Raw genomic sequence first — 13,356 nt, forward strand, 5'->3', positions numbered from 1 at the left:
CTTTGCCTGAACTAGAGGTTATATACCAAGTTTTAACACCTCTATTAGAAGTTTACAGCTGGACAGGATGAGCACACATGGATCACGGACTGCCACTGGAATTCAGTGTTTCAAGACAATTAATTTTCCTAAAGGTTCCTTGGTAACCAGCCACAGACCAGGCAAGTTGAGTGATGATAACCTGAATCCATGTTTTCTGGGATCCTGTTGCTCTTCCTTTATTTTAAGTGACAGATTTCACTAGGGTAAGAAATTACAGGGTGGCAGACAGGAGTGTGCTAACAACAACAGCCACTTCACAAGTTACCTCCTAACGAGGTTTTACACAGATCTGGGAAAGAAGCAGTTTAAAGACTGCACAAGTTGTTTTAGTAACAGCTCCTGTCCACTCCTCTTAAAAAAGGAAAAGCCTGTGGACAGGACATAACCCATATGACGATCTGAGTGATGCAGAACAGAACTTCTGTGCATAATCAAGTTATTTGGACAGTGGGTGAACAGGTCAGGCCACCTGCCCTGCAAGCAGTTTTGGCACAGAATTCCTTGACCCCTGGAAACAGTCAGAGTGCCTGTGGAGTCAGACGTAGCATCACTGCAACGGATTACAAAGTGCCCAGCTATCTCGCCCTGGTTTTGCCTGGAATAGAAAGTTAATTTTCTTCCTAGTAGCTGGGACAGTGTTATGTTTTGGATTGTGAAAATAACATTGATAACACACTGATGTTTGAGTTGTTGCTAAGTAGTGCTTATCCTAAGATAAGGATTTTTCAACCTCCCATGCTCTGTCAGCAGGCAGGTATACAAGAAAGTGGGAGGGAGCCTGGCCAGGACAGCTGGCCCGAACTAGCCAGAGGGATATTCCATATTGCATACCAGAGAACATCATGCTCAGTATATAAACCAGGGTGTCCTGGTTCAACTAGGATAGGGTCAAGTTTTCCCCAGCAGAGAGAGAGGGGGAAGGGATCTCCAGCTGGGTTATTCATGCCATGCTGACGTCAGGTCCAGGGGCAGAGCCTTTTTACTTTCGCTTTTGGTTTTGGGGGTGGCGACTCACACGGCGGGCTTGTTCCCTGACCATTTTGCGGTATTTCTCTGTGTATCTTTTGTCTCGTTCACTGTTATTGCTGTTTATTGTTGTTATCATTGCCACTGTTGTTGTTCAGAATGTTCATCACACTGTTGTATTAATTTTCTTATTATTTTAGCTCGGGGTCTGTGCTTAACTTCCAGCCTGACCGGCTGAGGGTGGGGGAGGGGCAACAGCAACGTACTCTCCAGTCCTGGCAGGGCTTAAACCAACACATTTTAAATTGGCGCCCAACATGGGGTTCGAGGGCTGAAATAAGAATAAAAAGGAACAGACCCTGACCAGAGTGTGATAGAGCAATCTGTTGGGTGTAATCTTTCTGTTTGTATTTGTGTTTGTTTGATAAGAAAACATTTGCAATGCTGGCCCACTTGCTTGCGTGGTGGGGCTGGATTAATCCTTATATCCAGTGTATAATCCCAGTGGTGGTGTTTGTTATTGGTAGAAAATATATAAAAGGTCTTATGTTGTTATACAGCCTATTGAATGCTTATAATGCCTTTCTATCACTGTGCGGGGGGGCGGGCCGGTACCTGTTTGCCGTTTGGGCTTTTGTTGGGGGTCTCACCCCTTCTATGGGTGAGCCAGGGGAAGAAATCCTCTCGGCTTTGGGGAGTTTCAGTTATCCTTGGAGCCTGCAGGCCGGTGTGATTGCTGCACAGTGCCTTCTGAATGTCTTCCTGATTTCGGTTTTGGCCATGCGGCACTTCTCTAGCAATAGCAGTGCCTGGAAACCTGCCCTGAGGTCAGATGATAGTGAGTGGCAAGGGGTGTGGGAAAAGATGGGCAAAGGCCTGAGTCGGTGGGCACCTCCAATGCTTTGGAATTTCACTCCTGAGCAAGTGCAAAGCCCTGGTAAGCTGATGGAGTGCTTAGAAAGGGTGTGTTACCAAGCTGGCAAAACCCAGGAGACACAAATCACTGCAATGTGTTGGGGACTTGCCCATGCCTACCGTGTCCTCTTTAATACCACCCACTGCTCTCAAGGGGAAGAAAAGGCCACAGAATCTGAGAGTGATCTCACTGAAACTGCCTGTCCCCCCAGTCCAGATACTGAGCCAGTCTCAGTCGCCTCCACCAGCACAGTGACTGAGCCAGAGAGCCAGCCAGTGCCGGTATCAGTCGCCCTGATACAAAAAACAAAATATACCAGAAAGTCAGTTCGCAGAGTGAGGGATGGGGAAGAGCCAGGCCCATCACAGGAACAGGAGGAAGGACCAGAGGTGATCGTCCGATCTCTATCTCCGACTGAGCTGCGAGATATGCGGAGAGATTTTGGCCACCTGGGAGGCGAGCAGATTTGCACCTGGCTGCTCCAATGCTGGGACAATGGAGTCAGTGCTTTTGAGATGGAGGGGAGAGAGGCCAGGCAGCTGGGATCTTTGGCCAAGGATGCTGGCATTGATAGGGAAATAGGGAAACAGACTCAAACCCTCAGCCTTTGGAAGCGACTCCTGTTAAGTGTAAGGGAGAGGCACCCCTACAAGGATGATATCCTATGTCAGCTAGGCAGATGGACCAGCATTGAAAAAGGCATCCAGAACCTCAGGGAACTGGCTGTGTTTGAGATGATCTATGGTGATCTGAATGATGAGCAGTCACCCATGGACCCAGATCAGGCCCCATGCACACACCTGATGTGGCGAAAGTTCCTGAAGAGTGCACCAGAAGCACACTCAAAAGCATTGGCAATAGTGTCCTGGTGGACAGACATCCACACTCTAACAGTGGATGGAGTGGTTGGCAAGCTCCAGCAATATGAGGGAAATCTCCCCTCGTCTCAACATTCCTGGGTCTCAGCTGTGGAGGAACTGTCTCAGAGGATCCAAAAAATGGAAGAAGACATGTCCTGCGTTCCACCTGCATGGGCTAATGTCTCAGCCATCAGAAGTAAACGTTTCCCCACCCAAGAGAAAGGCAGCATAAGGTATACACCACGAGGCACCCTGTGGTTTTTCCTCCGTGACCATGGAGAAAACATGAGGAGGTGGGATGGACAGCCCACTGCTGCCCTAGCTGCACAAGTACAGCAACTGAAAGACCATTACAAAAGGGGAGTCCTCCAAGAAGAGCGCAGCTCCAGTGTCCAGTCAGAAATCCCCCAGGCAGAATAGAATGGTGAACATCATGTCTGACCCTCTTGAGGGGACCAGTAAATCATTCCTGCAAGAAGTGAATGATGATGAGCAGGATTAGAGGGGCCCTGCCTCCAGCCAGGTGGAGGAAAGGGATAATCGGGTTTACTGGACAGTGTGGATCCGATGGCCTGGCACATCAGACCCACAAGAGTATAAGGCTTTGGTGGACACTGGCGCACAGTGCACCCTGATGCCATCAAGCTACAGTGGGGTTGAATCCATCTGCATCTCCGGAGTGACAGGGGGATCCCAACAGCTGACTCTACTGGAAGCTGAAGGGAGCCTGACTGGGAAGGACTGGCATAAGCACCCCATTGTGACTGGCCCAGATGCCCCGTGCATCCTGGCCATAGACTATCTCAGGAGAGGGTACTTCAGAGACCCAAAAGGGTACCGGTGGGCTTTTGGTGTAGCTGCCCTGGAGGAGGTTGAACAGTTGTCCACCCTACCCGGCCTCTCAGAGGATCCCTCAGTGGTGGGGCAGCTTAAGGTTGAGGAGCAGCGAGTGCCGATTGCTACCAGGACGGTGCACCGGCGGCAGTACCGCACCAACCGAGATTCCCTGGTCCCCATCCATCAGCTGATCCGCCAACTAGAAAGCCAGATGGTGATCAGCAAAACTCACTCACCCTTCAACAGCCCTATATGGCCAGTGAGAAAGCCTAATGGTGAATGGAGGCTAACTGTGGACTACTGTGGCCTGAATGAAGTTACGCCAGCAATGAGTACTGCAGTGCCGGACATGCTGGAGCTCCAGTATGAACTGGAGTCAAAGGCAGCCAAGTGGTACGCCACAATTGACATTGCTAATGCATTCTTCTCCATTCCGATAGCACCAGAGTGCAGGCCTTAGTTTGCGTTCACTTGGAGAGGCATCCAGTACACCTGGAATTGATTGCCCCAGGGGTGGAACCACAGCTCCACCATTTGCCATGGACTGGTCCATACTGCACTGGAGAAAGGTGGGCCTCCAGAACACCTGCAGTACATTGATGACATCATTGTATGGGGGAACACAGCCGAGGAAGTCTTTGAGAAAGGGAAGAAAATCACTGAGATCCTCCTGAAGGCCAGCTTTGCCATTAAGCAAAAGAAAGTTAAGGGGCCTGCAAGGGAAATTCAATTCCTAGGAATAAAATGGCAAGATGGGCGTCGCCACATCCCAGTGGAGGTGATAAACAAGATAACAGCCATGGCCCCACCAACCTCTAAGAAGGAGACTCAGTCTTTCCTGGGCGCTGTGGGGTTCTGGAGGATGCACATCCCGAACTACAGCCTGATTGTGAGCCCTCTCTACCATGTAACCCGTAAGAAGAACAATTTTGAATGGGGCCCTGAGCAACAACAATCCTTTGATCAGATTAAACGAGAGATTGCCCAAGCAGTAGCCCTCGGGCCAGTCCGGGAAGGGCAGGAGGTTACGAACATGTTCCACACCGCAGCCGGGGAGAATGGCCCTACCTGGAGCCTCTGGCAGAGAGCACCTGGGGAAACCCGAGGCCGACCTCTAGGCTTTTGGAGCCGGGGATACAAAGGTTCTGAAGCTAATTATACACCAACTGAGAAGGAGATACTGGCAGCGTACGAAGGAGTTCGGGCTGCCTCAGAAGTGGTCGGCACTGAAACACAGCTCCTCCTGGCACCCCAACTGCTGGGGTGGATGTTCAAAGGAAAGGCCTCCTCCACGCATCATGCAACCGATGCCACGTGGAGTAAATGGGTTGTGTTGATAACACAACGGGCTCGAATAGGGAACCCCAGCCGCCCAGGGATACTAGAGGTGATTACAAACTGGCCAGAGAGCAAAGATTCCGGGATGTCACCAGAACAGGAGGTGACACGTGCTAAGGAGTCCCCACCATATAACGAGCTGCCAGATGAGGAGAAGCGATATGCCCTGTTCACTGATGGGTCTTGTCGTATTGTGGGAAAACATCGACGATGGAAGGCTACTGTATGGAGTCCCACACGATGGGTCACTGAAGCTGCTGAGGGACAGGGTGAATCGAGCCAGTTTGCAGAGGTGAAAGCCATCCAGCTTGCTTTGGATATTGCTGAGCGGGAAAAGTGGCCGAGGCTCTACCTCTACACCGACTCGTGGGCAATGGCGAATACCCTGTGGAAATGGCTGCAGCAATTGAAGCAGAACAACTGGCAACGTAAGGGTAAAACCGTCTGGGCTGCTGAAGTATGGCAGGACATTGCAGCCCGTGTGGAAAACCTCGTTGTGAAGGTGCGCCATGTGGATGCCCATGTACCCAAGAGTCGGGCCACTGATGAACATCGACACAACCAGCAGGCAGACCAAGCTGCTAAGATTAGAGTGGCTCAGGTAGACTTGGACTGGCAGCGCAAAGGTGAACTGTTCATAGCCCGGTGGGCCCATGAGACCTCGGGCCACCAAGGTAGGGATGCAACATACAGGTGGGGCTCAAGATCGAGGGGTAGACCTCACTATTGACACCATTGCAGAGATCATCCACGGATGTGAGACGTGTGCTACAATCAAACATGCCAAGCGGGTGAAGCCCCAGCAAAACAGAGAGTGATGGCTAAAATAAAGATATGAAGAGGCCTGACAGATCGGCTACATCACACTGCCACAGACCCGCCACAGGAAGCGCCATGTGCTCACAATGGTGGAAGTAACCACTGGATGGCTGGAAGTTTAGCCAGCGCCCCACGCCACCGCCCAGAACACCATCCTGTGCCTTGAAACCCAAGTGCTGTGGCGACACGGCACCCCAGAGAGAATTGAGTCAGACAACAGGACCCAGTTCCGAAATAACCTCATAAATGCCTGGGCACAAGAACACGGCATCGAGTGGGTCTACCATATCCCCTACCACGCACCAGCCTCTGGGAAGATCAAGCGCTACAATGGACTGTTAAAAACCACATTGAAAGCACTGGGAGGTGGGACCTTCAAAGACTGGGACATGCATCTAGCAAAGGCCACCTGGCTAGTCAACACAAGAGGATCTGCCAGTTGAGCTGGCCCGGCTCAGTCGAAACCTCCACGTGCTGTAGCTGGGGATAAAGTCCCTGTGGTGCGCACGAGGAATATATTGGGAAAAATGGTCTGGTTTAGTCCTGCGCCAGGCAAAGGTAAAGGCAAACCCATCCACGGGATTGCTTTTGCCCAAGGACCTGAGTGCACCTGGTGGGTGATGCAGTACAATGGAGAGGTCCGATGTGTACCAAGGGGGGACTTGATTCTGGGTGAGAACATGCCGTAAATTATGCTGTGCCTTTGTAAATTATTACTCTGTTATTGTTAACTGCTAAATGGCAGCTGGACATGACGCAGATGGTATAGAATAAAGGGGTGGGTTATGTCCTGGTTCAACTAGGATAGGGTCAAGTTTTCCCCAGCAGAGAGAGAGGGGGAAGGGATCTCCAGCTGGGTCATTCATGCCATGCTGACGTCAGGTCCAGGGGCAGAGCCTTTTTACTTTCGCTTTTGGTTTTGGGGGTGGCGACTCACACGGCGGGCTTGTTCCCTTACCATTTTGCGGTATTTCTCTGTATATCTTTTGTCTTGTTCACTGTTATTGCTGTTTATTGTTGTTATCATTGCCACTGTTGTTGTTCTGATTGTTCATCACACTGTTGTATTAATTTTCTTCTTATTTTAGCCCCGGGGTCTGTGCTTAAATTCCAGCCCGACCGGCTGAGGGTGGGGGAGGGGCAACAGCAACATACTCTCCAGTCCCGGCAAGGCTTAAACCAACACACAGGGGGAGTTGGTTTGGGGGTGGGGGGTGCAGATCACTGCTTGGGCATCAGTCAACAAGTGGTGAGCAACTCTATTGTGCAGTTTTCTTCTGTTATTTTCATTACAATTATTATTATATTTTTTATTACTGTTACTATTATCTTTTTATAGTTAGTTATTAAGCTATTCTTATTTCAACCCACGAGTTTTACCTTTTTCCCTGATCCTCTTCCCCATCCCACTGGGAGGGGAGAGGAGCAAGTGAACAGCTGTGTGGTGCTTAGTTGCTGGCTGAGGTTAAACAACATACCTGAAATCACTGGCACAGCACACTGCCTTGATTCCTACAATTTCCTTCAAACTACCTCATTCCTGATACATAAAACCAATTCTGTAACAAGTCTGACTGCAACAAAATACTGTTATGTTGCAAGTGTTCCCATTGTGCAAATGTGTTGACTAGCTAAACAGCAGTTTGAAAGCCCGGTAAGGAGCACAAAAATATGCATGCAGAACTGAAGTCACTCAAAGTCACTACATGAGCCACCATGATAGTCAAACAAGCCATGCTCTTTGGTTTTATACCTGTTCACTTGTTGCAGGCAAAGATCCAAACTCTTTAATGTATTTGTCAGTTTCTTTGGCAAGCTGGTTGGTGTATTGCTGCTTCTGCTGCCTAAAATCAAATGCAAAGTTTCATTAGTGACCATTGGATTACCCTGAATTTCACTGACTCTCAGAAAAGCAGCAGTACTAAATTCTTCTCTAAAGTGCATGAAGCTCTCTTTATTCTGTTCTTTACTGTAAAGATCTGACACCATGGATTCCAGGCAGGACAGATGCTGAAGAAGGTGTGTTTCTTGTTGTGACAGCATCATTACCCACTTTTTTTTTTTTGGTTTTTATTTTCCTAACATGCAGCAATAGGTTTCTAGTTATTATGAATATCTAATCATGCTTTTCATAGTCCTTTTGAGAATATCAATAGGTAGAAACACCTGGTCATTTCTCAGTTCAGAATAACTGTAGGAAAGACCAAGTATTTTCTGCTTGGAAGAACATATTGTGTCTTGAATATAATTCCAATACCACAGCCCATGAAAGGTCAGTTCCTGACAATTACTGGGAAGATTATCCAAAAAGATCTATATTCTCCCATGATACAGTACCTGCAAACTTAGCTGAAAACTTCATTATTTACTAATAGATTTAACAGTGCTTAAAAAAAAGCCTTGTCTTCAACAGCATTGCTATTTTTGGTTTTTTTTGTCTTCTTGCTTCTGATATTATTGCACACTCCTTTATCAATCTTCACGTTTTTTTCCAGGAGCAACTGAAATTCTTTACCTGCTTTTGCATCCTTTTCCCCAGTGTATATAAAAAGGTTATATCTGGAAAGCTATTAACAAACAGTCAACATAAATATTTAAAATAATCAAATAACTCTTCAGATACATACCAAAATGAGAGGAAAGGCCAAATGTTAGACAAGTGAAAAAGGAACAGTTGAAAACTTAAGGAACCTTACCATATATATTACTTCCATAAAAGCATGGAACCTGTGCTTCACAACAGTTTCTATCCTGTTTAGTTGTGAATTTCTGCCAAGATCCTGTCTGGTTATTGCATAAACTGTGTATGTTGATCTTCACCTATTCACAGTCTCCAGCAGGATATCCACCGAGGACTGTACCTGGCCAATGTTATGGGCCCTGAACTCAGGCTATTATAAAGCAACCTGGCTGTTCACACAAGTCCAATACGCTTCCTCCTCTTCAAGGGCCACAGGGTGGCGTTAAACACACTGGAGACCAACAACTCTCTCACCCACAGGGTTAGCACAACACATTGCTTACATGCGTTTATGATGCTGAGATTAATGTGGTAAAGGAGCTTAATGGAAAAAGTCACACCAGTTCATTAGACCATGCAGAGAAGTGGAGGGCAGCTGACTGTCTCTGCTAGTGGCACATTAATGAAATTCCACCTTCAGGTGAGTGAACTACAGCATAGAATCTGCCTTGGAGCTTTATTTCACTTCTGCTATTTTAGTATTTCTGGTACATGTTTATTCTATAATGTCATCTCTTACTGTAGCTTTCATCACTAAAAAGACATTTCTCTCTCTCCCTCAGTATCACATTTCACCAAAAACCCCCAATATATTCATGACCTTGTGAAACTTACACAGATTTGAAGAGTTGACTGGAATGGAGGGGTATAGGTGTTTGTTTTTAAAAGTGATATTGCTTTCTGGTCCTGCCACTTTTCCTTTGCTGACATACAGCATTGGTTTTACAGATGTATTGATACTTCAGGCAACATACATGGGCAAAACCAGCCAACTCTAGTTTACAGACTATCCAAGACTAATTTTAAAAAGCACATCTCAACATTTAAGTTTCAAGTATTTCTCTATACTTGCCTTTCTCAGTGAGATCAAGCACTCTGCCTAACAAAAGCACCACCTCATCACCTACCAGGAAATTGTTTACAGTGCAATGAAATTAAATGTTTTCATGTGAAGTACTCACAGCTGTTGCCTCAACTCAGGCGTGTCTTGTGGTGTTCCAAGCTGATGTAGTATTCTTTGTATTTCAGCAGCTGTTTGTGAAGAGGAATAGAAATTTTAATGGGGCACAGAGAATTTCTGCTGAATTTTTATGCATTTTTGCTTGACAATTCTAAAGCTATAAAAGTTGACAGAAACTGGTAGTCAAGACTTTTTCACCCTACTACACAGACTCCACTTAAGAATTCCCAGAACAATGAGCGAATGGTTTTTGCCAAGTCAAAGACAAAGCCCAGGGTTTCTATAAAGGATGGGAATGTATTCAGGTGTCTAGATAGAAACAGGCAATTTAAAGAACAGGTAATAGTTTCACTATAATAAGTATAAATCAGGCTTTTTAATACTAATTTTTAAAATAAGCAGCACAATTCTTATTCTGGTTTAATCATATTTTATGCATGTCATTTTGGAAAGCTATATTAAAGACTGCTATGACATTACCATACACAAACATTTCAGAACCAGACCATTAATTAAGAAATGAAAACAAAGCCTTCATGGGCTTACAGTACATTAAAAAAAAAAATTTTGAGATCCTTACATTTTTAAATATGGGATACACTTAAAAATCAGTAGTGGTTTGGTTTTCATAAAATATATTAGTTTGGAACTGCAAGAAGTGACACATCATCTGAGCATTATTTTCAGCTTAGTATATTTTACTGTCACATGAGAAAACAAGGAGAAAAACAGACAAGCCATTCAAGAATATGCAGTTTATCACACTGCAAAACTAATACCCTTGACATGCTTTATCTCAGCTTAACACCCTCACATCTTCTAAAATGAAAGAACATATGCGAAATAAGTAATTTTTGCTCGACCTCTGCTAGGAGTAGATTTGCCTTTCCTGTATTTCTGTGGCCCTCCCCAGGTAGACTGGTGTACCGCAGTCAGTAGAAAATATGACAGTATGATAGTATGTGGGGTCCTTGCTTTACTAGCATGCTATCTTTTTTTCCCTAAATACAGTTACAAATATAGTAAAAGGCATCTCTAAGTAATGAAGAAAATAATTTTTAAAAAAGTATTTTTCCATATACCATGGAAGAGATCTGTAAGAGACAGAACTTCAGTTACAAGAAGAAAGTTATCTGTGACTCATGTTAAACAGTTAGATAAAAATGGAATTCCTTAGAACCTTTTTAGCAATAATATTAATTCTAGAATTTGTTTCACAAGTCTCCGGTGAATTAGATGATACTGGATTTTCTAAACTACTTTGCATAACAACCCAATGTCGATAACTGCTATAGCCAATTTCTTCTGTGCACACCCAGGTAATAAAGATATCAAAAAAAGAGGAAAGTTAATACCTAAGTTTTGCATGAGGCAAAAATAAAATGCTTGATTTGAGTGGACGTAAGCTACTAAAAGAATTACTGAGGGGAACAGCACTGTAAGATGGGTTTCACACAGCTCATATTTTAATTGTGCTGAAAAGAAGCAAAACATAAATTAAAATTTTTGAATTTTGCCTCCCTTCTGCACCCTTGGTGGAGCACCAGCCCCTCCCTGCCTGCTGGAGGCCTCCCACTGGCTGGGCCACCACACTTCTCCTGGACAGCTGGAGCTGGTCACACATGCTGACAAATACCAACTTCGGCTAATTAAGCCTTCCGGTCATGTTCAGTATAATGCAGTGTTTTAAAACAAACAAACAAAAAGATAATAGGCTGGTGTTACCTCCACCAGTGTCAAGTTTTAGTATCTATAAAACTGAACACTAATTATCTTTTACTTGTTCCAAGACACCCTCCCTTCCGATCCAAGAGCCAAGGAGCTTCACGATTCTGTAAGTACTTTAACAGGGAGAATTAAAAAACCCAAAACAAACTGCAAGCACTCTGTTAACAGCTGTTTTGAAGACAGAAAACGTAGCCGTGTGTCCTACCGCCACCTACAGATGCATTATTTAACTGCAAATAAAGAAAATACAGGTTTGTATTTTAAATAAAGGCTCTCACTTGAAAAATTCTCCGAAACAAAGTCTATACTTAAAATATCTGCATTCCAAGTTAATTAGATGTTTATCCTACTTCTAAAACTGAACACAGGTAATTGAGAGGAAATTAAAAGCCAGCACCACATAGCTGGTCAGCTACACAATTTCAGGCAGAGGGAAGTTCATCCCACTTGAGGTCTTGGGATTCAAGAATTCAGCACAAAATTAAAACGCATTTTACCAAGAAGTCTGTAACTACATCAAAATAACAAAATGCTAACAATATTTCAAATTTAAGGGGAAAAAAATAAACAAAAAAACCCCAAGGACTGAACTGCCACCAATTTTTCTGGGCTTCCTATAATTTAGTGTTTTCCACCTTAACCTTTCACAATAAGGATATTATTCAGAAAAAAACAGCATTTATCTTTTCAATTTTTTGTTCATATGAAATATACTGCATTGAAAAGTGAAACCTTGCTTATTCAAATGAGCAAACAGGAAAAGGCAGAACAGTAAATTTTGGCCAGTCTTCAGTAGCACTTCTGAAGTGCTTCTTCATAAAAAAAAAACAACACAAAAGCAAGTTGGTAGGACCAGTATAACACAGGTGACCTTCCTGAAATCTTGATTTACAGTACATACCTGCAGGTTGATGAGTTAAAGAAATCAATCCTTTGTACTCCTTCATATTAACATATTGGAGTGTATACAGGCTAAAAAATACACTTTATAGTCTTACAGTTCTTTTGGTTTGGCTTGGTTTTTTTAAAGATTTCTTACTGTAGCTACTAGTCTTTTAGACATTTGATATAATATGATACATATAATCAGAAAACCTCCTAAACCACAAACATTTGTCCAAACTCATGAACTCGTACAGCTTTATTGATAAAAACAACATTTAAAATAGACTTTAAGACATTACTGCCTGGATCACAGAGGTGAAATGCCTTGTTTCCTCACATGTACACACAGAGATCTTACGGAATTTGATTCAAAGAACTGTGTTCAAAACTTCTTAGATGAAAGTCTCTTCCTTAAGGGAAAAGCGGGGAAGCCTTAGTCTCTCCTCCTGAAGGTTATGCTGTAGAAACAACCCTGTTGGCTCCTTCCTCTGCCCCATTTGGGAAACAAACAAGGAGAGAGTCTTGGCACTGAAAGGGGAGAGCAAAACTGCTGGTAACCTGGGATTGCTTTTCATAAAACAGAGGCCCCCAAGTTCCTGGCTGCACTGCAGATGGTGGTATCTATAAGGGCGCCTCTCTCATTCAACCAGATTTTGCCCCTGTGCAGGGAGTCCAGCCTGGCACATCAAGGCACCTGGCCAGATGCTTTGGTGCCTCTCAATCCATCCGTAATGCTCAAGAGTCCCAGAGAGCCAAAGCTTAGGCCCAACTCACAAAGTCTTAGTCCAGTGTAAACACATTGGTAACAGGGACCAAAGATCAGAGCACAGTTTTGACGGGTTCCTAGGTTACCTCACCCTTTATTGCTTTTCCCTTCCTCACTTCCTGATTCTTCCAATTTCCCAAGGAGTTCTGACAGACAGGAGTAATACAACTAACAGAGGTCCCTCCTGTCCTTCAGGGCATTACCAATCCTGTAACTGGGCCTGACTGTATCTTGTGCATGATTTTAATCCATTTCAGCCCCACGTTTTAACTCAGGTTCCTTGGGTATGTACAGCTAGCTGTTCAGGAGCTGCAGAAGGGCACACACACTGTGTGCACACAGCATTCTTCACCGCAGTCACCAGGATATGGCAATAGCCTCTGTCAGAGACATGCTAACTCCTGCAGTCACTTCTACACTGAAGATCAGGGTAGATGTTCGCATATAATGAAGATCAACAGATTTTTCAAGGTTCATACTGCAACCCTGCAGGAGCAG

The 13,356-nt window shown here is 44.8% G+C and overlaps 1 protein-coding gene across 2 annotated transcripts in view; it reads right to left on the reverse strand.

Annotated features, from left to right (window-relative positions):
* Positions 1–13,356, reverse strand: part of STX7 (syntaxin 7) — a 41,923-nt gene that overhangs the window by 9,034 nt on the left and 19,533 nt on the right. For both annotated transcript variants that reach the window (XM_074924018.1, XM_074924026.1), the window contains exons 3-4: positions 9,481–9,550; positions 7,532–7,622 (exon numbers count right to left, since the gene is read on the reverse strand). In XM_074924018.1, the coding sequence (XP_074780119.1) occupies positions 7,532–7,622; positions 9,481–9,550 (161 nt within the window). The remainder of the gene's footprint in view (positions 1–7,531; positions 7,623–9,480; positions 9,551–13,356) is intronic.

The sequence above is a fragment of the Athene noctua genome, chromosome 1 (assembly GCF_965140245.1).
Source record: "Athene noctua chromosome 1, bAthNoc1.hap1.1, whole genome shotgun sequence".
NCBI classification, from domain to species: Eukaryota; Metazoa; Chordata; class Aves; order Strigiformes; family Strigidae; genus Athene; species Athene noctua.